This window comes from Pteropus medius, unplaced genomic scaffold (genome assembly GCF_902729225.1).
Source record: "Pteropus medius unplaced genomic scaffold, Ma_sr-lr_union100, whole genome shotgun sequence".
In the NCBI taxonomy this organism is placed as follows: Eukaryota; Metazoa; Chordata; class Mammalia; order Chiroptera; family Pteropodidae; genus Pteropus; species Pteropus medius.
This window is the reverse complement of record NW_024349801.1, coordinates 27,970,988-27,997,901: the sequence shown is the minus strand read 5'-3', so window position 1 is coordinate 27,997,901 and position 26,914 is coordinate 27,970,988. Positions and strand designations below refer to the sequence as shown.

General features: G+C 44.4%; 1 protein-coding gene across 15 annotated transcripts in view; it reads right to left on the bottom strand.

The window, feature by feature from the left end:
• WNK2 (WNK lysine deficient protein kinase 2) overlaps positions 1–26,914 on the bottom strand; it is a 106,411-nt gene that overhangs the window by 6,659 nt on the left and 72,838 nt on the right. For 8 of the 15 annotated variants that reach the window (XM_039888474.1, XM_039888467.1, XM_039888468.1 and 5 more), the window contains 9 exons: positions 21,764–22,587; positions 21,329–21,398; positions 20,465–20,547; positions 19,670–20,361; positions 16,935–17,149; positions 15,791–15,979; positions 14,999–15,097; positions 9,609–9,653; positions 7,937–8,196 (listed from right to left, as the gene is read on the bottom strand). In XM_039888474.1, the coding sequence (XP_039744408.1) occupies positions 7,937–8,196; positions 9,609–9,653; positions 14,999–15,097; positions 15,791–15,979; positions 16,935–17,149; positions 19,670–20,361; positions 20,465–20,547; positions 21,329–21,398; positions 21,764–22,587 (2,477 nt within the window). Of the gene's footprint in view, positions 1–7,936; positions 8,197–9,608; positions 9,654–14,993; positions 15,098–15,790; positions 15,980–16,934; positions 17,150–19,669; positions 20,362–20,464; positions 20,548–21,328; positions 21,399–21,763; positions 22,588–26,914 lie in introns of those variants that run through there. The other 7 variants (XM_039888469.1, XM_039888470.1, XM_039888473.1 and 4 more) reach the window with 7 other exon arrangements.

Here is a 26,914-nt window from a genome sequence, read left to right as displayed (position 1 = left end):
AAATCATAAGAGATACTTCATAATGTTTAAGTCCAACTCACAAGTCTGATATGGCAAATCTAAATTTGAATATACTTAATAACATAGTTTCAAAATACATAAAGCAAAATTCAACAAACTATAAGAAATACACAAACCCACAACTGTAATGGAAAATTTCAAAATTCTTCTTTCCATAACTGATAAAATATGCACAAACACGGAGAAACTCATTAGATTAGGAGTGATACTAGCAAAATGGAAGAGTAGGCAGTTCCAAACTTCCATCTTTCCATAGAAACATTGAAAAAAAACACCAGAAACTGTCAGAACTCCAGGAAGCAGCTAAAGGTTTATAGCACTCAAGCAGAAGCAAAAAGCAAATAGAGAAAAAGGCAAATTTTAAAAAGTAGGAAAGCATTTTATTTTTACTGGCCCTTGGCTCATCCTCTCCCTCGCTTTACAGCAGTCTTGAAGAAGGCAGCCAGCATTCCTCCAGTATGGTTCCCTGGTCTGGAGGGAGCAGAGATCATATTCACAAATTATTTTATATGTCTGTCCTAACCTGTTTGGGGTGGGGGTGGGGGACTTAAGGGCTCACACAGGTGTACTTCTCTGGCTTAATTTGGAACTCCAAATTTATATCGCTCAAAACATTGTAAGGCAATCAAAAAATCCACAGTTGCCAGGGGCCAAAGATTATGATTGAGACATATATAGACTGCCTAAAGCCAGGGTAAAAAAGCACAGGAGAGAGTTTCTTTGGGAAATTAGAGCATTCAAAATTAGAATTTACTGGGGAACTTAGAAAGCCATGTGTATGCCCAGAGCAGGATGCATGTTCAGAAAAGACTTGAGAAGACCTTAAGCTTTCACCACTTGTCTCAATGCAAGCAAGAAGTAAAGGCTTATGCAAATTAAGCTTCTGACGTTCAGTCGAAACAATTGTTTGTGTTCAGCAATTGTTTCAAGGGTCATTGTATATGGCAAAGGACATTGTATATGGCAAAGGACATATACAATTGACCCTTGAAACAATTGCTGAACACAAACAATTGAACACAAACAAACAAAACCAGCAAATACTGGGAAAAAAGAGAATCTGTTTCCAGAGTTACCACTTATAATATTCAAATGTCCAGTTTTCAATAAGAAATCATAAATTATATGAACAAACAGGAAAGTATGGCCATACAAAGAGAAAAAATAGCAGAAACCATCCCTGAGGAAGTCTAGACTTTGGACTTACTAAATAAGGACATTAAATCATCTGTCTTAAATATGCTCAAAGAGTTAAAGGAAACTATGGACAAAAAAGAAACCAGGAAAATAAAAGATGAACAACATGAGAATGTTAATAAAGAGACAAATTAGAAAAGCAACCAAACAAAAATATCAGAGCTGAAAAATATAATAACTGAAATTTAAAATTCTACTAGAGGGGCTCAACATCAGATATGAGCAGGCAGAATAAATGATCAGCAAACTTGAAACCATTCAATTGAAATTACCGAGTCTGGGGAACAGAAAGAGAAGAATGAAGAAAAGTATACAAAGCCTAAGGTTCTGAGGAATACTATATAATATATGCATTATGGGCATCTAAGAAGGAGAAGAGAAAGACAGAGACAGAGAGAGAGATGGGACAGAAAAAAATACTTTACATAAAGAAAGAGCTGTCAATCACGAATTCTACATCTAATGAAAGGATCCTTCAAGAATGAAGGTGAAATTAAGACTCTGGATAAACAATAACTAAGACAGGTTGTTACTAAAGGATCTGCCCTATAAGAAATGCTAACAGCAGTCCTTCAGACTGAAGTGAAAGGATAATAGACAGTAAATCAGAGCCATATGAAGAAATAAAAAAGGTAACTAAGTAGGTAAATTTATTGTACTTTTGGTTTTAATTCTATGTTTCCCCTATATAATTTAAAAGGCAAGAGCAATAAACAATAATTGTAAATCTGTGTTAATGGACAGGTAACATATAAAAATTAAATCTGTAACAAAAACAATACAAAGTGGGAGGGACGATGATGTCTAAAAGTAGGCTGTTTATATACTATTGAAATGAAGTCTGTATTATTCAATCTAGGTCATTATAAATTTAAGGCATTAATTGTAATCCCCAAGGTAACTAATAAGAGACTAACTAAAATTATACAGAAAAGTAAAGAGAAAGGGAATCAAAATTATACTCTACAAAAAAAAAAAACAAAAAAAAAAACCCCACCAAATATTTGTTTAAAAGCAGTAATGAAGGAATTAAGGAATAAAAACCTGAGACATACAGAAAACAAATAGTTGGATAGCAGAAATCTTTCCTAATCTATAATTACATTATATGTAAACTGATTAAACTCTCCAATTAATAATCAGAGATTGACAGAATGAATAAGAAGTTTGGTTGATCTATATGCTATCTGTAAGAGACTCATTTTGAATACAAAGACAAACAGGCTGAGAGTGAAAAAATGGAAAAGAGAGCTGGGAAGCTATTATATTATCAGACAAAACAGATTTTAAGTCAAAAAAGGTTACAAGAGACAAAGAAGGACATTATATATTGATAAAAGTTTTAATCAATCAGGACATAACAATTATAAATATATAAGCATCTAATGATATAGCCCCAAATTATACAATGTGGAGAGAGAACTGAAGAAATAGACAGTTCTACACTATTAGTTGCAGACTTCAATACTTCACTTTCAACAGAGAATACAAAAACCAGACAAATCTATAAGAGAGAACTTGAATATCAACATAATCCAACTAGTTCTAACAAATATTTACAGAATACTCCATCCAACAACAGCAGAATACACATTCTTTTCAAGTGCACAATGAACATTCTCCAGAACAGGCCATATGTTAGACCATGAAACAAGTCTTAAATTTTAAAAGATCAAAATCATATAAAGTATCTTTTCTAACACAATGAAAAAAATTAGAAATCAATAACAAAAAGAAAACTAGAAAACTGACATATGTGCAGAAATTAAACAACATATTCTTAACCGAAGGGTAAAAGAAATTAGAAAATACTTTGGAACAAATGAAAAGGAAAATACATCACATCTAAATTTATGAGATAAAGAAAAAGAAGTTCTCAGAGGGAAATTTATAGCTGAAAAAGCCTACATTAAAAAAGATTTTAAATCAATAACCTAACTGTATATCATAATAAAAGTAAACAAAATAAAGAATAGAAGAACAATAGAGAAAAAACAATAAAACCAAAAGTTAGTTCTTTGAAAATATCGACAAATTGATAGTTTTAGCTACCATATTGGATAATTTACATGAAATATAAAAATTTCCAGGGACACACAAACTACTAGAACAGACTCAAGAAGAAACAGAAAATCTGAACAGACCTACAATAGTAGTAAGATTGAATTGGTAATCAAAAACCTCTCAACAAAGACAAGCTCAGGACCAGATAGATGACTTCACTGGTGAAGACTACCAGACATTTAAAGAATGAACACTAATCTTTCTCGAACTCTTCTAAGAAGTTGGAAGAGGTGGAAACACTTCCTAACTCATTCTAGGTGGCCAACATTACCTTGATACCAAAGATAAATAAACACATCACAAGAAGAGAAAATTACAGACTAATATTTATCAGGGGATGAATACTGATGCCAATATCCTCAATAAAACACTAGCAAAACAAATTCAGTAGTATGTTAGGAGTATACACCATGGCTAGGTGGGATTTATCACAGGAATGCAAGAGTGGTTTAACATAGGAAAATCAATATGATACACCATTAGTAAGATGAAGGATAAAAATCTCAATTCATACAGAAAAAGCACTTGAAAAAAGCCAACACTCTTTCATGATAAAAACACTCAATAAACTAGAAACAAATGGAATTTCCTCAATATGATGAAGGCTAAATACATAAAAATCCCATAGCTAATATCACTCTCAACGGTGAAAGGCTCAAAGTATTTCCTCTAAAATCAGGAAAAAGACAAGGATCCTTGCTTTTGCCACTTCTATTCAATATCATAATGGAAGTTCTAGCCAGAAAAATTAAGCAAGAAAAAAAATAAGAGGCAAACATACTGGAAAGAAATAAAATTATCTCTGTTCAGAGGCGACATTTTACATGTAGATAACCCTAAAAAAATCCACACACACACACACACACACACACACACACACACCCACAAAAATAGAAACAAAAACCTGTTAGAGCTAATTCATGAATTCAGCAAAGTTGCAGGGTACAAAGTCAGTTGTATTTCTAATAATCTAAAAACGAAATTTAAAAAAATTTCATTTTACAATAATATAAAAAGTAATAAAATACTTAGGAATAAATTTAAGGAGTTGAAAGACTAACATCCTGAAAACTACAAAACATTGCTAAAAGAAATTAAAGAAGACATAAATAAATGGAAAGATATCCCATGTTCATGGTTTGGAAGATTTAGTATTGTTAACATGTTAATACTACCCAAAGTAATATATAGATTCAATGAAATTACTATTAAAGTCTCAATGGCAATTTTTTAATTAAAAAAAAAACAACTAAAATTCACTAAGATTCTTAAGGGGCTTCCAATAACCAAAACAACATTGAAAAAGAAAAAGAGTTGGATTCACATTTCCTGGTTCCAAAACTTACTACAAAGCTACATAAATCAAAGCAGTATGAAATTGGCAAAAGACATACAGACCAACAAAATACAGAATACAGAAATAAACCTTTGCACACATGTTTAAGTGATTTTCAATAAGGATGCCAAGAACATTCAATGGGAAAAAGAGTCTTTTCAACAAATTCTGCTAGGAAAACTGGATATCCACATGCAAAAGAAAAGAAGCTGAGCCCTAACCTAACACCATATACAAAAATTAATTCAAGATGGAAAGAAGTTAGCAGCTAAACATATGAGCTAAAATTATTAAACTCTTAGAAAGAATTACAGGGGGAAAGCTTTGACGTTGGATTTGTCAATGATTTCTTGGATATGTCACCAAAGACAGACACGACAAAAGAAAAAAATAGATAAATTGGTCTTCATGAAAATTAAAAACTTTTGTGCATTAAAAGGTACTAACCACGGAGTAAAAAGTCAACACAGAGAATGGGAGAAAATATCTGTGAATCATATATCTGGTAAGGGATTCATATCCAGAATATATAAAGAACTACAACTGAACAATAAAAACTGCTATTCAAAAATGAGCAAAGGACTTGAATTGTTATTTCTCTAGAGAAGATATACAAATAGCCAAAAAACACATGAAAATATGTCAACATTACTAATCATGATGGAAATGCAAATCAAAGCTACAATGAGATATCGTACCTCACACCCATTAGGATGATTACCATTTAGAAAATCAGAAAATAAAAAGTATTGGCAAAAATGAGGAAAAACTAGAACCTTTGTGTGTTGTTGATGGGAATATAAAATGGTGCTGCCACCCTGAAAAACAGTGTAGCAATTCCTCAAAAAATTAAAGACAGAATTACCATATGATCCAGTGATTCCATTGCTGGATATATACCTAAAAGAACTGAAAGCAGAATCTCAAAAAGATATCTGTACACTGATGTTCATAGTAGCATTATTCACAATAGTTAAAAGGTAGAAGCAACCCAAGTGTCCGTGGATGAATGAATGGATAAATGAAATGTAGCGTATACACATGGAATATTATTCAACCTTTAAAAGGAAATTCTGACACAAGCTACAACATAGATGAACCCTGATGAAATAAACTAGTTATAAAAAAACAAATATTGTATCTTTCCACTTACATGAGGACCTAGAATAATCAAATTCATAGAGAAAGAAGGTAGAATGGTGGCTGCCGGGGGCTGGGGGCACGGGGAAGAAATGGGGAGGTATTTTTCAATGAGTACAGAATTTTTATGTTGCAAGATTTTAAAATTCTGGAGATAGATGGTGGTAATAGTTGAACAACAATATTAATGTACTTAATGCCACTGAACCGGCACTTAAAAATGGTTAAGATGACAAATTTTATGTTATATGTATTTTACCACAATAAAAAAAAAAGGAAAAAAAAAAAAAGAATGAAGTTCTAAAACATGCTACAATACAAATGTACCTTAAAAACATTATGGTAAATTAAATAAACCAGACAGGAAAAGTCAAATACTATACGATTCCACTTATATGAGGTACCTAAAGTATTCACAGTCATAGAAACAGAAAGTAGAATTAAAAGTTAACAGGGGCAAGATAACTGGAGGTACCAGAGGGAGAGAACTGGAGAGTTATTTCTTAATGAGTAGTTTCTGTTTGGGATAATAAAAAAGTTCTAGATATGGATAGTGGTGATAGTTGCACAACATTGTGAACATACATAATGCTATTAAACTATATACTTTAAAATGATTAAAATGGTAAATTTTATGTTATATAGATTTACCACAAAAAAATAGCAAAATAAAAACAAAACCTTAGTAAGAATCCCAGCCATCTGAACACTAAGATCGGCAGGACGGACAGACGGGGCATAGCCCAGCACAGGTGCTGTGGGGCCTGTGTGTATGACAAGCCTCCCAGGGTTCAGGGCACAGACCCTACAGGGCCTTGGGTCCATGTTAAGGATTCTCGACTTTGCTGCAGAATAATGGAGAATGGACTTAAGGAGTTAGACAGATGAAGGTGTAACTATCAGGAGGGTGCTGAGGTCGTTCAGAAGAGACTGGGAGTGTGGATATGAGAGGGAATGAAAAGATGCTGGCCCCAAGCATCCATGGACAGTGACCAACACTGACAACTTCAATCAAAACGCCAGTCCCAGCAAATTTAAACAAACTAAAAACACTCAAAATTTGTTCTCTTATTACGGTATAATTAGGCTAAAAAAAAAAAAAACAGTAATAAAAAATCACAAGGAAATAAATAATTATGTTACTTAAAATCATAGTGGAAATTGCAAAATATTTTGAATGGAAGGTCAAAGAAAACACTACATAACAAAATCTTTGAGATGCAACTAAAACCTTTAGAGGAAATTTTATAGCCTGAAGACTGTCCTTCAAAAAAAGAAAGGCTGGAAATCAATGAACTGCACATCTCAAGACACTTTGTAAAATAAAAAAAGTAACCAAAAGATAGACGGAAAGAAATAAAAGGAAATTAATGAAATATATAATAAAGAATATCATCGAAACCAAAACAAATTCCTTGAAGAGGCTAATAAAATTTATAAACCCCTAAAGAGACTGCATAAGGAGAAAATGAGAGAGAGTGGACTAATTTCAGGAATGAAAAAAAAGACATCACTCCAAATTCTACAAAGGGTGGAAAAAGATTATGGACTTGATTAATTAAACTTAGATAAATTTAGATATGTACCAAATGCTAGAAAAGCAGAGTTTAACAGAAAAAAGAAAGAGAAACTCCACATGGTATAAAACTATAAAAGAAATTGAATCCATTATGAAAACCTTACTACCTTCAAGGGATAGACAGATGTGTAATAAAAACAGCAAAATGTCAATCACAGAGTGCAGACGGGATACGTGAGAGTTCACTACAGAATTTTCAACTCTTCCATATGTTCAAAATTCTTCAAAATAAAAGGTCAGAGGGGAATCTACGCACATTCAAAAAAAAAAAGAACTCCTAGCCCAGACGATCTCATAAATGAACTTTGTTAAGTGTTTCAGGAAGAAATAACACAATCTTGCACAAACTCCTCCAGAAGATTGAAAAAGAGGAAATATTCTTCTAAGTAGGTTTGAAGTCGGCATAGTCCTGACACAGGCATCACAGTCGGCATCACACAACCTAAGTAAGAAAACAGCTCCTGACTTCTGCCCCCATGTGGTCTGGGCACACCTTAAAACCCAACAAGGGGTGACCCTGGGTTCTGCTGCTCTTCTAAGATCTGGGGTAGAAGCCCTGTTCCCACCCTGTAGCTTTGCCGCCACCACACCCCACTTACAGCCTGTATTTCGCCAGGCCCAAGAGCCCAGCCAGCCGTGGCCTCCATGTTGTGCAGCTTCTGTGTCTGCTTCAGCTGGTTGAGTGATGGCTTCAGCTGAGCAACCCCCACTGTCTTGCTGGTCCACTCATCCACCAGCTTGTGAAGGTCATCCGTGAAGGTGCCTTTCTTGTTGTTGCTGTTATTCACCTGAGCCTGGACATGCAGGGTGGGTGGGGGACCCGGCTCGGGGCCGGGGACCAGGCTGCTGGTAGAGGACCCTGGGGAGGCACATACAGGCCAGGATTGGTGACACCGCTCCCCAGCACCACAGCTGGCCGCAGTCATCCATACAATGGTCTCGCTTAGGCCAGACAAAACCTTGCTTCAGGAGATGGTCTATATTTAAACACAATGGAACATTTACACAGGTTGTGTAACCCATTTCATCATCCAGGCCAGAGGACAGGACCCCAGCTGGTGACAGCCTTACTCGGCATCCACTATGCTCATACTGCTCAGGCCCACCAGACCCGAGTGAGAGAGCTCAGAAAACTCCTGGCACAGACTGGTGGCAGACTCTTCAGGCCTCTCTGTACAGTTTGCTCTACTACGAGGACTCAAAGGGGACAATATTTTGGGCAGAGAGCTCAGCACACAGTAGCTCCCACTATTCTTCGGGCGCAGGGAAAATGCTGGCAACTAACCACTGGCATTCCTGTGAATTTAAATGGCTTGGTAGTTTGGAACTGAAGACACAGAAATTATGCCTATCCTCACCAGAGCCTGTACAGAAGGCACTAACAAAGGGCACAAACACCCTGAGCTTTCCGTCATGGGCCTGCAATCTGGGTGCCATCTGAGGAGCTGCTGACCACATTGAGAGGAGCTAGGAGGCCTGGCTGCTGGGGAGACCTGCGGCCAAGGGTCAGACAGCGCTGGACAAAGATGAGTGCATTCACCACTTCACTGAAAGATTTGTTTTAAAAAACCAACACAGGACATTTTACTTTTTAAAGAATTGTGTTCCCTTCCCTCCCTCCAACACATAATTTCTGGTTGGTAATTTTGAATAAGCCGATTTTTAAATGTTCTACATTAAAAAAAATAATAAGAACCTAATGACCATCTCTTCAAACAAGCCGTTGCAAAATGTAGTCTAGTGGCTAGTGACGAAAAAGCACAGACACAAACAGTTAAACATTAGTAATGAGATTCCACACACACAAAGCTATAACTACATGAACATTTCAGCCAGAAAAGAAAAAAACAAAAGAAAAAAGGCGCGAGATGAGAGCAGTGGGCGGCCCAGGTAGACTGATACCCATTTTGTCCTGGCATCTCTCCTCTGGGGGCACTCATCTTTAGCACTTCAAGGAAATACTCATTCCTATGGTTTTGGAAAAGGAGCCAATTAACGATTGGTAATGTGTGAACGTTCCGGGGAAGGAGAGCCTGTTAGATGTGAACTGGTGAGAATGCACGAAGTCTAGGAGCCATGGAGATGTGAAGGGGCACCTGCGGGTGGCTGTCCCACCAGGTGGAGATGAAGCGGTGCCCACGGAGGGTGGGTGCAGAGCAGGACCACACCCCGTGGCTCCAGGCCCGGCATTGGAAACCTTGATGTGCACTAGCCACAATAAAGCCCATGCGATGAAAAGCGGACAAGGGGTAAAAAAAACCCGATAATTACGACTGCTGTGCTCTTTGCCTAGACAGAGACGCTTCAAGGCAGACCCTGCAAGGGAAAAAGAAATGACACAAGACCACAGGATTAGGCAGGACAGCACACACGGGGACAAGCCATCACACTCTAAGCAAAAGTCATCAGTGTGCGAGGAGGAGCAAAGGCCAGCAGTTCAGAGAGAAGGGATTAGCCGCCTGGGCTCACTGGGCGTCCCCGAGTCAGTGTGCAGTTCACCCGAGCTTCGCCGAGGGGCGGAGGTGCAGGGCCAAGCCCCAAGCTTCAGATAGAAGTGTGTGTGTCTCTAGAAGCATATTAAAAAAAAAAAAAGAAAGAAAGAAAGAAAACGAAAAAGAAAAGAAAGTAAACAACAAAAAAAGGCAAAGCACACTGCTTGGCTTTAAAATATAGGGCTTTCGGAAGCCCCACTGGTAGAGGCAAGAAAACTCCACTAATGTCAGCCAGGAGAATGCTCACTGCAGCAGGACCTGGCTCCACCTGGCCAAGAGGCCCATGGGATGTTTTCCAAGTGCAAAAAGATACATTGTTTATGCAGGTTTGAGGCCAATCCTGGATCTCCCATAGCTGCCCTGACTAGGCCAGTGGTGGGCATCAAGGAGGAAATACAAGGGGTCCTATCTAGAGAGGTGAGAGGCAGGGCTGATCCATATTCTTTGCTATACTCAGCCCCACCTGGTATTCCCTATCCACCAGGGCAGGGCGAGGCCTCCTTCTCATTGGACCACCATCAAGGGCTGTTGGACCCTGCGATCTCCAAGGCTGTCCATGCTGACAGACAGGTGACACACTGGCTTTAATGCTTGGCATGACCTAACAGTCAGTGCCCATCTGGAGGGTAGACAAGCTGGCCAGGAGGGACTGTCACACCTGGCTTACTCTGTCTTCCCGGGAGCTGGGCAGACAGAGATGGTACAGGCAAAGACATCTCAGGCATCCCCAAGGTCACTCAACAAGGCTGCGCTGCTACCATGAAAGGTCTGTCTGTGCTCCCGCCCATGGCCCCTCACCAGGAGCACTTCACCTTGCCCTGGAGGGCATCGACAACAGCGCCATCCCAGCACTCTAGCCAAGGAAGACAAGCCACTGCCTCCTGTTAGAGAACAGGGGGCAAAAGTCAACCCAAGCTCCTTAGGGGAAAGCTGTGTGCATTAGACTTGAATCCAGTTGTTCTTATTTAGTTCATCCTCTGTGCTGAGGCTGACTTGAGAAAGAGAGGTGATGGTCTGCTGGATCTCTAATGTCCAAATGAAAACAGAAGGGCCAAACAGAAGCCGTCTGGACCACTCAGCTAACTCTCAGTGTGGCTGAAGGGCCTTTACTGGTCTGTGTTTTAGATGGAATCCTGGGAACACAGGGCCCTTTGGCACCAGGGCCCACACATGATCCACATGGCACCCACACAAGGCCCACACAGGACCCATGGGAGGCACACACAGAACCCACACAAGACTGACAGGAAGCCCACAAAGGGCCCACATAGGACTCGTACAGGACCCACACGAGGCTACCTGGGGCCCACACGAGACATACAAGAGGCCCATATAGGGGTCCACATGGGGCATGATGGTTTAAATCAGCCCCACCCCTGGTTTCCTGTGGAGAATGGAGATCTCTCTATAAGTCCTAGGAAGTTCCTGGCCCCAGAACTATTTGGGAAAGTGACCACATAGGGCAGCACACAGGATGACCTACAGCATCTTATCCTCGTGTAGCATGCGTCTACAGGAGCACCCCACAGAGCAACAAGCCTCCTGCCCTCAACAGCCAGACCAGGCAGCACCCAGGCCTGCAGTAAGGTGAGGCCCCCACACTGCATGTTCCCATATTCACTCTGGCACAGAAACAGAGGCTGCTCCTGGTGTGGATGGCCATCCTACTGGGCACCTGCCACCTCCCAGACCTTTGGCTGGTTACCAGGAGAATGCCTCAAATTCAGGGGTATGTGATGGGGACAGATTGCTTAAAATATGGGCCAGGCTCTAGAGCCATCCCCACACTTGCCATTTATCACAGTGTTCAAATATTGATGAAGGTCACATGGAACTGAGGCTGCAGCCTCAGCAGAGACCAGCCAGGGCTCCCCACCCCCATGACGACACACATCTCCAGTGGGTTGGCCTTACCCCAACAGCAGTATAGGCACTCAGTTCTGGCACAGAGAAGAAAATGTATTGAGCCACCAAGTTCTTAAGCTGAGAAAAGTGCCAAAACTTATCTGTGAAGCAGGAACTGGGAAGCGATGCGTCTTGGCTCTGCCCTGGGGTGACTTCACCCTGAGCATCACTGCCCAGGTTGCACGGTTCCTGAAGCACAGGGGCTGGTTCCTTGGACAGCCCGCTGTTCAAGCTGCACACAAATTCGGCCTGGGTGGGCTTAGGCATGGTGGGGGACTGCATAGGAGTTGGAGTTTCCTCCCTGGGTGTCCTCCCCTATCCCAGGGCCCTCTCCCACACCCACCATGGGGGGTCCCCACAGGGAGGGAGGGCAGGGCCTGGGGCGGGGCTGCACAGTGGTAGTGGGGGTCCCAGAGACAAACTTGCTGTATTATAAATGTTAGGCCCACTGATGAAGACACGTGAGAAAAACACAATGGCTCCATGTGCACAGAAAGAGAGATCCTGGAGGATAATGGCATCTGCCTCTGGTCAGACAAGGAGGAGCCAGGGAAGGGGAGGGTCAACGGGTCTAACAACAACTTCTGACCAATACGACACCAGGACACCATCACTTTTGCAACCCAACCCAAGCTGCCCAACTGTTCAACAGTGCAAGAGGGGTCCTATAGGATGGGCAGTGACCTCAGGGACTATCCTATCCCCAGGGTCTGTAATGCCTCAGGGTCTGGCCTTCCCCTGGGTCTGCCCATGAGATAGCACGATTGTCTGGCGCCTACCCCAAGGAGGTAATGAGGCTGCAACCTCTCCATTCTCTGTGACCCAAGCCTGGTCACTTCTCCAACATGGGGTCACCTCCCGACCCCCTGGAGGCTGCCTACAGCTCCACCCTGGGCACCACCACCCAGCCTCTTGTATCTTCTCTGAGTTTCAGAGAACTGGGATTTCCTATACTTCAGATTTTGTTTTTGTGGAACCTTATCTCCTGTTCCTTTCAGGACAAGAAACTAAAAACCTCTCCAGCTTGGGCTGGGCCAGATGCCCTGTACCCCACAGCCGTGGCTCTTGGAGCCCAAGCTCCAGCTCCCTCCTCCTCCTCTTGTGGCCAAGCTCTTGGCCCTCCCAGATCAGCTCTGAACTTTCCTGAAGTCTTTCACAGGTACATGCTCTCTGGTCACCTAGAAACTAGCAGATAGTGGCTCCAGGAGAAGCCCCAAGGGCCAGCCAAGTGGATACCGGACAGGAAGGAGCGGGTGTGTGTTCTGGCTCCTCCACCTCCATCGGAGCAACAGGGGAGCTCTGAGTCTTCACACCAGCCTAGTCCCCATGGATGTGGGCAAGAGGGCCAGCGCAGGCCAAGCACTCTCCTCACCAGCAACTTCAGAGCATGTAGAGGCCATACTGTGGCCTGAAAAGACTAGGGACTCAGCCAAGACAGCCTGAAAACAACTAGACTGTGAAAAGAGCAGTGTCCTTGTATTCACAGTGTCAGAAGAACCAAGGCCCAGTAGGCTGACATGTGCTGCTGCCTAAAACCAACCTGCCCGAGGCCAGGTCCCCCACCTGCCACTAAGCTGTGCCTCACACATTCCTTTCCTCCTGACCAACGACAGAAGCAAAATCTTAACTCTTTGTCCCTGCTGTGCCTCAAATTTTTCTTTTATTTTAGAATAAGTAATAGTGAAGCAAAATAAAACCCTTTTTAAAAAAAAAAAAACAGAACCAGGTATAGAGTGGTGACAGCCCAAGAGATAAGCATGGTGCTGCTCACTCACATGTTTTTACCCCAACTACCCAGGGGAAACCATAACCTGCTCTAACAAGCTTCCTACATCTGGCCAGCAACCCTCCCAGCAGGGACACAGTCACCTGTCTGAGCATGAAATGCCTGGATACCCAGATGCCCTCACACTACAACCTCCCGGGCGATAGCTGTACACATACGGGCAGAAGATGAACAGTGAGTGAGCAAGGAGCCAGGATGCAGGCCTCCTCCCACCCCACCACTCAACTCAGCAACTAACCAGCAGCCCAGTGACACCTGAGCTGAACAAGGCACTTGTCAGGAAAAGAGGAGTGCTGGGTCCCCCGCTGGGCATTTCTACCTAGTCCTGGGCCTCTGAACCATCCCACCTGCCTACCAGGGGAGGATGCTCTGGGCCCTCTGACAGGGACAGATGCCTACTGTGGCCTCAGGTCCCAACAAGCACAATGTATCTTTATTGTACGAGTAAAAAGCCATGTGCCCCAAATCAGCATGTCCAATCCAATTGGTAAAAAGCTTAAGTTTTCTATTAAAAAAATCAAAATCTGAAAAGCCCACAGCTTTTGATTAATTTGCCAATTGATCTGAGGGATGAAACAATTTTGGACAGCCCCAAGCAGGTATGCCATTCCTGGACATGAGTCCTGGGTACTAGGATAGCATTCCAGAGACTCTGAGGACAACTGGGACTAAGTTTTGGTTTTGCAGGGCTTTGAGAAACTGCATAATTGACTTCATCTCTGAGGTCCATGAGATGAGAGGGAAACACACCACGTAAAGTACAGGAGCTAGAGAGAAGACCATGAGGGGCTGGGCCCATATGTGGAATGCAGCAGGAGGCTAGTAGTCACCTCTCCCAGTACTGGAGAGAATTCAAGGTGAACAGAGTGGAGAGAGGGGCTGAGGCATCCTAGCTGGAGCCCATTCTCAACATTTCCACATGCAGGGAGCGGGCAGGGGTAGACAGTACTGGATGTTGTGATATAGCCCTTATACAGAAGTTATACTCTCCAGTGACCTTCTAGCACTGTTTTAGTTTGCTACATGCATATCTTCAAAGTCCAGACACATGTGAAACACACCATGCGTCTAGAGAAGGCCGGGGTTGTCTTTTTGTTGTCGCTGGAACTGGGGACAGTGGACGTGTGTATTTGCCACAATCGCAACAGAAATAAAACTACGTCCAACATAAAAAAAAAAAAAAGTGATGAGAGAAACGCAGAGTGCCTTGGGGGTCTGGGGTGGAGCACTGAGGTCAAGAGTGGGCAGGCCACTGCGCATGCTTTTGGTGCCCAGGCAGGAGCCGAGAGCATGCACTGGTGCTTTCTGGGGCCAGATGCGTGGGCATGGACAGGGCTCCGTTATTTATATTAAATAGATGAGTTCAATGGGGTGGGGTGGCATCCTATAAAATGTGTAGAAGGTAATGAAGACAGGGAGGGGGTGGGGGAGAAACCAAGGGCCAGGAGGTGATAAAATACAAAAGAACAAATACAGACAGATGGACACAGACACAGGTCCACTGAGGAATCGAGCGCGAGGTTTGCTATTAGACTTATAGGTCACTCTCTCAGACGTTGGGTGGTAAACCGTCCAGCCTGCAAATGAATATAGAGGGAAGAAAACAAAGAGACAGGAATCAAGTACAGTCTATGGGCTTCCTCCTACACCACCAGCCACATCAGCCTCGTCACTTAGCATCCACGGCTGCACCTAGCCCAGCCTAGAGGACCACAGCCACTGACCACATAATGGAAAGGAGGAAGCATTGGAACAAAAGAGAAGCGAACCCCGGGAGCGGGTGTGGGGTGGGGCAGGGGACCAGACGCGGCAGCAGTCACCACCGTGTCTCTGGACAGACATGGCACGGGTGAAGCACCTCATCGCACGGCTGCTGCGTCCACGGCAATTCCTCCTCAAGGCCAAATTCCCAGCTCAAGAGCTGTGCCCTTGTCCCCCCAACGGCCCTCCTGACAGAAGGACCTGTGTTTAGCAGGGGGCTTGGACAGGGGAGGCCAGTGCCTGAGATCCAGCACAGAGCACAAAGCAGACACCACATCTGACCTCTCAGTGGTCCTGGTGCCTTTCCCAGGTCGCTCTAGCCAAGCATACCTCCCTCTGAGCCACTTACAGTAAGACTCAGTAATGGGTGGGTCATCCACTCTTTTCATCCAAAGGCTACATCTATGATTACTTCTTTAAGAAGCATTGGCCACAGCTCACGTCCCCTCTACACCACATGGGCCCTACGTGGCTAGCACATGCTCGGAGACGGGCAAACTGAGAATCACCTGGGCCATGCGCTCCGCCTCCATCACTGGCTAAGCCGGAGCAGATGTCTGCAGACAAGGAGGCCCGCACGGAGCAAGGCTGCTGGGTCTGAACTGCCTTCCCACACGGGTCTGATGCTGCCACGGGCCCCGCCCCAGCTTTGGTGGGGTCCTTAGCAGGAGGGGCTCTGCTGCAGTCTGACAAATGACCTGGGTGGGGAGAAGGGGGGACAGGCACCATGAGGCGCCACAGGACAGACCAGCCAGTGCAAGGTGTATCCATCCTCCCTGCTCTTTGCTAGGTGACCTTGAAGAAGCTGAGTCCCATCAGGCAATGGGTATGTGGCTGGGTCAGAGTGTTGGGAAGAATAAAGAAAATGACCACTGTCTCCACTAGTCACCAACACTGTGCTGGGCCTGTGTTGTACAAATACAGTGAAAGGACAGCATATCTGGAGATGCACATCTGGGCTCAAAGTGGGCCTGTAAACTTCCTCCTCACTCTAATTAGTCTCCTGTTAGCTTCAGAATTAGTATGTAATTCATATAATTCTTGCAACTCAAAGATGTGTACCCTGCAAGTCATATACAACACTAAGAGGGATGGCTTATGGTCAGCTCACCACCAGCTTCCCACCTGGTGCAACTGAGGATTTCAGCTCACTGGATCTCTATTCCAGAGTGTAGAGGCTTGGGTCAGCAAGCATCCCCAGTTGCTTGGGCATCATGGTTAAGGGCAAGGGGTCCTACTACCCTATCCTCTCCCTTCCCAAAAACAGCTGCTCAATCCCCACTGTCAGCAGGTGATATATGTCTGAGAATCAGGGTCAGAGGAAGCAGACCTATCCTAGGCAGTACCCTGCAGGGAGGAGTAGGTAGGGGAGAGCAGCCCTCAGCTCTGGAAAACCTGAGCCTCCTCCACCTCTCTCGCACACTGTAGCCCATGGGTGGCCGAGGGCTCTGAGCAGGCCTGCCCACTCACAGCCCTTTCTTCTTACAACAGCATTGGGGAAGAGGCCCTAGCCCTCTACAGCCCACATGGCTTCCCCATTCCTAAGAGAACAGAGTCAGGAAGCACTTTTCGAGGTCTGGGTATCTGCCTTTCATCTGCCCCACTCCCGGCCCAGCCCCTGCCCAAGGGTGGCCAGGAGGGCACAGGGCCAACCTGTGCTGGAGGCCACGACCTTGAGCTGTTGCACCAGTGGGTTCAGCAACTTCCCCGCCTTCAGCTTGCTCTTGCTGGTCTTTCTCCGGCGGCCAGCTGGGGGTGCTGTATGGAAGAGCCCCAGGTTGGGGGGTAGCGGCTTGCCCAGGCGGCGGTACAGGGCCTCGATCTCTTGCTTCTGCTGGCTCTGCAGCTCTGAAATTTCCTTCAGGTGTCTGCAGGAGTGCAGAGAAGGGAGGGCAAGTGAGTCTGCTGGTCATTTCCAAACCACATAATGCCCCTCTAGGACAAGGGTCTAGACTAGTATCAGTCCATGGTCTGTTAGAAACCGGGCCACACAGCAGGAGGTGAGCAGCAGGCAAGCGAAGCTTCATCTGTGTTTGTAGCCGCTCCCCAATGCTAGCATCACTGCCTCAGCTCCACCTCAGATCATCAGGCATTAGATTCTCATAGGAGCGCCAATCCCTCATGCCAAAAAGGTTGAAGACCGCTGCTATAGGAGAGTCCTCGAAGGGTGTTAGGAATGGGGTGGGCAGCCCACAGTAGGGGACACGGGCCTTTCATTTAAATATCGCTTTCTGTTTCTTTACACCTAAACTAAGTGGGCATTACAGGGGGCCCCTGGCATCAACACCTAATGACACGAAGCTGCAGAAGGCCAGCCTAAGTAGATATAAGTTTTCCAACATCCAGATTCATAACACGCTGTATTTTTTATTACTTTTTTGGAGGGGGGTATGGACAACTTCACACATTTATGCTCAAAATACAAACCCTGAACATAAACATAGGCGAAAGGAAAAAACAGTATTCAGAATTGGGAGGCTGCCATGGTTTACCAGGTGTTACTTCCTCCACTGGAGGGCAGATAGCACCAGAAGCCTCTCAGATGAGAGAATGTGGCAGGTTCAAGTCCAGACACAGATTGATAACCAGGGGCCTGGGGTGCTGGTTGCAGCCCCTCCTTGCCATGGGGGCTCCCAGCTCAGGCAACATCACCCACAGGGCACAGAGCTGAGTTGACAGGCCACGCAGGTGGGAAACCTCCATTAAGTTCTCAGTGGAAGCACTGGCTGTGTGTAAGGGCAGTTTCTAGGACAAGGCAGAGAAGAGCCAGCGGTCCCTGCTGGTCTCCCTTAGGACATAATGGCCGAGTCCCTGGCTACCTTCCTCGTCTGCCTCTTACCGTCTGCAACTAGAGTGGTACTGGGCCAGATACCATCCCTTTAACCAAGTCTCATGGGCCTCTGCCGCCCTGGCCAGAGGGCTCAGCCTCTCAGCTTCACTCCAGGCTCATCTCTATGTGTGCTTACTTGGAAAACAGGTTTTTTTTCATAATTGGACAGGATGAGGCAAGTTCTGATTTTACCTCTTGGGTCTTCAACACCGGCCTGGTTTATTTTAGAAAAATGACTCTCTAAACAGCAAATTGCTATTGCATCAGATTAGCTTCTGACATGATGAGATGTTCTGAAGTGAAAGCTGTTTGGAGAGGGGTGGGGGATACTGAGTCAGCTGGGAAGCATCTGATTTAGAAGGACCTAGGGGAGATCCCCAACTCTGAGTCTCCTGCCCCAAAGCTCATCCTTTCTTTCCACCCAGTCCCAGGGGCTGAAGCCGGCCTCTCAGAGCATGAGGCTCCCAGGGACTCTATGCTGCAAATACTGGTGGGATGAGGGGAGACAGGCACCCAAGCCTCCACAGGGTACCAGCAGGTCTGACACAAGCAGGACTACCTCCTAACTGGTAGCCACCAAGTCTCATCAATTCAGGGCCAAACCTTGCCCTCTTCTAAATGGTCTCTCCAGTCTACTGGGTTCTACGGCCTTCTTATCAGGCCAGAGAGCCAGCCCCTCTCAGGCTCCTGGAACCTTTTCCTTTGTGGTGTTTCTTTGCTCTCTCCCTTCCCCTCCTCTGGCCCCACCCCTTCACCTCCAGGCCACACCTTTTCCCCCAAGCTTTAGGCACCCATCACCTCTGACTCTGGCCCCTTCACTCCCAGGCCCTACCTCCTCAGAACGCAAAGCTACTTCTTCCAGGTTTTCTCCCTCCCACCCCTCCAATTTCCCTCACCGTGGAAGGCAACTGCATCTAGGCTCCCCTGGTCCCCTCTCATTCCTGCTGACCCCAGGCTTTCTGGGCAACACCCCCATGAGAGCGCAGACTAGCCCCTCTGCATGTGTCCGAGGATCCAGTTTACGCCCCCTGGGACGCCACCTGAAAATGGGCACATTAATGCTGCTCCACACCCAACTATCGGCTGTCATAGGGCACCAGGGGAGAGAGCTACAAGTATCAGGTCCCCCTCCCAGCCCACATAGCCCTGTGGGCAGTTTCCAGGTCCACTCTAAGAGCTCTCAGCTAACAGCCACTCCTTCCCCAGAACACCTCTCCCCACCATGGTAACTACACTGTGGCCCTCTTGCCGTGAAGGAGACTTCAGGGTGCAGCTGCATCTCAGGGACCCTAACCACAGCGGAGGCAGGTAACACTTGCAGGCAGAGGGAATGTGAGGAAGGCCTGAGCAACACCGGGTCTGTCCTGTTGAGGCCAGAAGGGGACAGCCACAGGAAATGGAGAGGCACAGCTCCAAGACCAGAAACTAGGCTGGCCAGTGACATTGCCTCTACCCTGTCATCTGGCTCAAGCTCCAAGGGCATGTGGTGAAACCTGGAGCACCCTGACACCATGGCCTGGACGCCATACCAGCCTATTACCCATCCTACAGGACCTACTTCTCTCGAAGACTCTGCAGCTCCTTCCTAATGTCGGCATCCTCAATCTCTGAGTCATTGTCACTGCTGATGTAGGATGACTGGGAGTGAAAGGAGGTCACACTGATGGTAGGGACCTTCACGCCCGTCCTGTTGGGTGTTTCTGGGCCCGGAGAGCCAGCCCTTGAAGACCTGTGTAGGAAGGCAGTGGCCTTCTTGACGAAGTCGCTGGCCACACTGCTGCCACTCCCAGGAAGAGAGCCATGCTTCTGCACAGAAGGCCTCCTGTGTGGGCACTCGTCCCCAGAGTCACTGGACACGGGCTCGCCAGGGCCGACCTCGATGGAAGAGGCCGTCTGCACTCGCCGCAGGGCCAGCTTCATGTCAGGGCTTTGGGGCCCCTCTTGTAGGTACACGTCGGGTGGAGCAGAGTACCGCAAGCTGTGGGGTGAGGCCAGGGTCCATTCGTCCTGGGTGCTGATTACCGAGAACCGGCCCACAGTTTTGGCTGGTGAGCTGCCATCCTGCTGCCGTGGCCGCTTCGGAGGGGACCCTGAGGCCATAATGCCATGTGTCTGGAACTGGATGGCCTGACTGCCCTTGGTCAACATCCCCAGGCAGCGCTGCGTGGGCTCAGCAGAGGTTTCCCCAAGGACCCTGCTACTCTGATCTGTGGTTTCCGGATGTGCAGGGATGGCAGAAGTGGGGGCATCCTTGGGAAATAGAGGAAAGGAAAAGATTCCATGCGAACACAAGCAGAGAGCAAACCCCACCAACCGGCCGAGTATCTCATCATCTCAGCAGAAAACAACCTACCTGAGGGGCACTGGACGCTGCAGGTGAACCTGAGGCCACCCATCCTCCATCAGTTCCCAGCATGTTGCTCAAAGATGATGCTGCTGTAGGAACATCAAAATTATTACTTGTACTGGTGCCAAGGACAAAAGCAAGAATGGCTCAAGGCTAGCTGAATCGCAGTGGGAGGGCAGCGTGTAGGAGGGAAAGGAGCCATGAGAAGCTGTACTAACCCCCTCACTTCACAGGAGACATCTTAGAATCTGGGGAAGGGAGGAGTCCAATACAACTCGGGACCCTGCAGGCACCTGCTCCAGACCCTTAAGCACAGTCAGGCCTTTTAGACACCTGATGGTTAACACCCTGTCTCACCTGCCATCTCTATCACCTGACGGTCTCACCCTGGCATGTTCTGATGATAAAAGGGTCTCATGAGGTCCTGGAAGTAGTAGATCGATAAGGCCAATTCCTAACCCTATTGCTCCAGTGTTTAGGGAAGGTCCATGTCATCTGAGGCTGTCTCAGTTTCCCCAACTACAGAATGATACTTCTGACCTGCTTTCCTAAAACTGCTGTGAAGAGTGAATAACAGCAGAAGGAGCTGATGTGTGGGAGATTGGCCTGAGCTGAGACCCACACATGCCAAAAGAAAGCCATATTGGGCAGGCTGGATGGGGGGACTGACATTCATTTCCACAGACAGGGACTTTCTCTCCTTGGGACGTGATCACACCCTAAGATATCATGACAGGCTCTGCCATGTCTGGTTTCCATCCAAGATGCTGCAAGGATGAAGGATGGAGATGCAGAATGCTCTGGAGCAAGGAAGGCTGGGTGGTACCTTGTGCACACTGGGGGCAGGGCCAGTGACCTGGGGCTCATTACCTGCCACTGGTGAGGATGTGGCCTGCTCCAATGTGTCCCCAGGCCCAGGAGCCATTTCTGACTTGTCCGACTAGAGAAAGAAACAGAAAGGAAAGAGCCATGAGCCTTACTTGCTGACACTTCGGCAGGTAAAACTGCAAATCCTCTCCTCCTGTCCAAAGGCTGGGCTCTTCCTCCCGAGGATGCTCGGAGCAGGGCACTTCATACACACTAGGCTGTCCCAGCCTGGTCCTGACCCTGCACACGCATGCCCCACCTCCCCAAATGGGCCACTCATTGTAAAACACCTGGGCAGGTCAAGCAAAGAGGTGGGTCTCTGAGAACAGGATGGCCCGCATAGCCAGGGTGCCTGCTCGCATAGGCTTGAGCTGGCCCCCATCCTTGTCCAGACCTCTGCCCTGTGCCAGCACCTCTTAGAGCAAGGCCAATACTCACTGCAAGCTGGGATAGTAGGGCTGGGTCTCCCCCAGAGGCTTCTGTGTAGGTCCAGTCCCCTCTTGGGGGCTCCATGGTAAAGTCTCGGTCGCCCACCTCCACAGGGGTCCCAGCTGAGGCAGAGGAGGTGGGCACGTGCTCCTGGTAGAGCAGAGTTCGCAGCTTCTCATCCAGGCTCTTGATGGTGCTGTCCACAAAACCCACCCTAGGAGGTGGCCCTTCCCCATCTGACTCCAAGGCTGAAGGTGGCTGCGGGGGGATGGCAGGCCCAAGTGGGGGGCTGGGAAGCTGGGGGGTGGCCAGGCTAACGGCCCCCACCACATTAGGGACTGAGGTTAGAGACTGGCCTAGGGCAAGCTGGGGAGTCCCACCAGGGGCACTGGGCACAGGGGCTGGAGCTGGCAGGATCTCCCCCGGGGCGCTAGCCTCCCTGGCTGAGGCAGGCTCCTCCAGACCTGTAGGGTGTTGGGGGGCCTCTGGAGGGGAGGTGCAAGGCCCTAGGGCCACACCCAGGGGCCTTGTAGCAAGTTGGGCATCATGAGTCTCTGCCAGGGGCTGGGGTGTCTCGTGCTCACTAGCTATCCCCTGAGAAGTCCCTGGACCCCCTGCCTGCACAGCAGCCCCCATTGCTGGCTCTGGCTTGGGGCTGGCAGCTGGTGCAGCCATGTCCTGGGGCACAGAAGTCATGGGAGGAGAGGATGGTACCAAAGGGACTGGTACACCCCCAGGGGCACCCCTGGAGCTTGGCTGGCTCGGAAGTTGTGGACTGGCTGGGAAGCCGGATTTTTCCTTCAAGGACAGCTGGTCTTTACAGGGTGCTGGATCTAGAAGAGATAGGAAAAAATGCCTCTGTACTGGCCTACTCTGTTACTATTTACCTGGCACTCTGCTGGCCAAACAAAATGCCCTCTGTGAGCTGGCAGTGCCCCACATACTGGTCCCTTCTCTTTTTCTCTGATGTGTCAACTTCAAAATGGGGAAAGTTTAACAAACATGTTCCTTGGAAAGAATTATAATTTGTCCCTATGCAATAAATTTAATATCAAGGGCTTCATTAGAATAAGGTAGTTATTTCGTTCTGTCCAAATTTTTAATAAAAAGTAGTAATGTTAACAGGAACATCAACTTTTATGTATCACCAATATGGAATTACACTGAGAAATCAGAATAATCATTCAGCTCTGAGCATCTTACTACATGACGTGAATTATGTATTTATTTCCACTTAAAGAGTGGTTAATATTGGAACAGATAATAGAAGGAAGCATACCTTAAGTTGGAACCAACACAAACAGGCAAATATTTGCTTTGGAAAACATTGTTTTGAAATCAATGGCATTTTCTTCAAATAAAAATAAAGCTATGGTGTAACCACCATGACACTTACTTAAATATTTACAAAAAGTAGACAGGCCACTATCTCTTAAACTTGGCTGCAAAGTGGAATCACCTGGAAGGTACGAAAGAGGATGGTGGGGCCCTTTCACAGAAATTCAGATCTCCCTGTGTGAGGTGGGGCCCAGGCTTCTTCAATCCTATTGCTTTTCTTTCTTTTAATTATTTCCTTCTCCCCTTCTCCTCTTCCTCTCCCTCCCTGCTTCTCTCCTTCCCTAAATTCTTTACATCTTATCCCCATATTGCATTATCTAGGACCTCCAGTAGGGTACTGAAAATAAGTAGTGATAATGGGTATCTCTATATTGTTCTTCCATCTCTAAAAGAAAGCATACGAGATATCATCAATTAGGAATATTTGCTATTGTTTTTAAAATAGATATCCTTTGTCATATTAAAAAAATAAATTTTATACCTATGTTCCTATCATTTAAAGTCATTAATGAATTTTGAATTTTATCAAATGCCTTCCTCCATCTATTGAGATGTTCAAATGCATCTTTAATCTGTGCCTCTGGCAACCACCGTTCCACTCTCTGGTTCTGAGTTCAACTTTTTTTTTTTCCAGATCCCACATGTAATTAAGATCAGTGTTTGTCTTTCTCTGGTTTATTTCACTTAGCATGACCCTCATGTTCATCCATGTTGTCACAAATAGCAGAATTTCCTTCTTTTTTTAAAGCTGTATAATATTCCATTTACCACATTTTCTTTATCCATTCAACTATTAACACTTTAGATTGTTTCCATGTCTTAGCTATTAGAATAATGCTGCAATGAACATGTGGGTAAAGATATCTCTTCAAGATAGTGATTTCATTTCTTTTGGCCATATACCCAGAAGTGAAATTGCTGGATCATATGATAGTTCTAGTTCTAATTTTTTGTGGAACCTCATACTATTTTTCATAATGGCTTTACGAGTTTGCATTCCCATCCTCACATGTATGAGGAGATATTTCATTATGGTTTTGAATTGCACTTCTCTGATGATTAGTGATGTTGAGCTCCTTTCTAGGTACCTGTTCACAAGTTGTATGTCTTCTTTGGAGATATGTCCCTTTATGCCCTCTGCCCATTTTTTTATTTGATTATTTTTTGTTGCTTTTTTGTTACTGAGGTGTGTGAGTTCCTTACATATTTTATATATTAACCACTTATCAAATATATGACTTGCAAATATTTTCTCTCATTTTGTAGGATGCCTTTTCGTTTTGTTGTTTCTTTTGCTATGCAGAAGATTTTAGTTTGATGTAGTCCTACTTATATTTGCTTTTGTTGCTTATGTTTTTGGGATCAGATCCAAAAAATCATTGTCAAGACCAATATCAAGTAGTTTTTCTCCTATGTTTTCTTTAAGGACTTTAATGGTATCAGGTCTTACATGTTTATGTCTTACATGTTTAATGCATTTTGAGTTGATTCTTCTCTGAGTGGTGAGAAATCGATCCACTTTCATTTATCTGCATGTGGATATCCAGTTTTCATAAAATCATTTATTAAAGAGACTATCTTTTCCCTATTGTGTGTAACTAGCACCCTTGTCATAGATTAATTGATCATGTGTGCATGGCTGTATTCCTGGGCTCTCAATTCTGTTCTACTGGTCTATGTGTCTGTTTTTAAGCCAGTACCATACTGGCATTGATTACTATAGCTTTGTAATATAGTTTGAAATTAGGAAATGAAGATGCCTCCACCTTTGTTCTTTTTCAAGATTGCTTTGGTTATTTTGGGTCTTTTGTGATTCAATATTAATTTTAAGGTTGTTTTTCCTATGTCTGTAAAAAAAAAAATGCCATTAAAATTTTGATAGGGATTGCATTGACTCTGTAGATGGCTTTAGGTAATATGGACATTTTAATGATATTAATTCTTCCAATCCAAGAATATAGGATAGCTCCATTTACTTCAGTCTCTTTTATCAATATCTCATATTTTCAGTGACAGGTCTTCATCTCCCTGGTGAAACTTATTTCTAAATATATTATTGTTTTAATGCTATTATAAATATCATTGCTTTCTTAATTTATATTCCAAATAGTTCATTTTTAGTGTTTGCATATACAACTGATTTTTGCATGTGGATTTGCATCCTGCAACTTCACTGAGTTGTGGAAGTGCTGCCTCCTCTTCAATTTTTCTGGAAAAGTTTAAGAAAGATTGGCATTAATTCTTCTTTAAATGTTTGGCAGAAGTCACCAGTGAAGTTATTTAGTCTGGACCTTCCTTTGTTGGGAAATTATTGAATATAGATTTAAGTCCATTGGGATTTTCTATTTCTTCATGATTTGGTCTTGGTAGGTTATATGCTTTTAGGAATTTATAATTTTTTTTCCTAGATTTTCCAAAACATTGTCGTATAATTGTTCATAGTAGTCCTATGATTCTTTGATGTTACTGTGGTATCACTTGTAAAGTCTCCTCTCTCAATTCAGATTTTATTTGAGTCCTTTCTTTTTTTTCTTAGTCTAGTTAAAGGTTTGTCAATTTTGCTTAACTGTTAAACAAACTAGCTCTTAGTTTCATTAATCTTTTCTATTGTTTTTCTAGTGTCCATTTCATTTATTTTTGCTCTTATCTTTGTTGTTTCCTTCTGCTAACTTTGGGCTTAGCTTGTTCTTTTTCTAGTTCCTTCAGATATAAATTTAGGTTATTTGAGATCTTGTTTCTTAATGTAGTATAAACTTTCCTCTCAATACTGCTTTTGCTGCATCTCATAAGTTTCAGTATGTTGTGTTTCCATTTTTGTTTGTCTCAGGATATATTTCCCTTTTGATTTCTTCTTTGACCCATGGGTTATTCCAAAGTGTTGTTTAATATCCGTGTATTCATGCATTTCCCAGCTTTCCTCCTGTTATTGGTTTCCACTTCAGTTGGAAAAAATAACCTGATATGATTTTAATGTTCATAAATTTGTTAAGACTTGTTTTGTGATTTAATGATCTGTCTTGGAGATTGTCCCATGTGCACTTAAGAAGAATGTACATCCCGCTGCTGTTGGGTGGAATATTGTATGTGTGTGGGGGGGTGTAATCTTAGGGCCACTTGTTTTAAAGTCTAATATGTCCTTATTTATTTTCTATCTGGATGCTATTTATCGTTGAAAGTGAGATATTGAAATCCACTACTATTAGTGCATTGTTATCTATTTCTACCTACAGATCTGTTAATACTTGCTTAATATATTTAGGTGCTCTGAAGTCAGGTGCATATATATTTACAATTGTTATGTCCTCATGGTGAATTGATTCCTTTATTATCACATAATGACCTTCTTTGTCCCGTTACAGATTTTGACTTAAAGTATATATTTATCTGATATAAGTATATCTATTCCTGCTCTTTTGGTTTACATCAGCCTGAAATATATTTTTCCATCCTTCACTTTCCTATGTGTGTCATTAACATTGAAATGAGTCTCTTGTAGAGAGTATATAGTTTTGTCTCGTATTTTTAATCCATTCAGCTATTCTGTATCTTTTGATTGGAGAACATAATCCATTTACATTTAATTACTGAAAAGAACTTACTATTGCCATTGCCTCTTTTCTCTTTATTATTTGTGTACCTATTCTAGGTATTTGCTTTTTGATTACCATGAGGCTTACATTAAAAATGTTGCTATTAACAGTCTATTTTAAGTTAACTGCGATCACATATAAAAACTCTACACTTTTACTTCCCCTGCACACATTTAATGTCTTTGATGTTGCAAATTATATTGTGTATCCATTAAAAATTACTGTAACTATA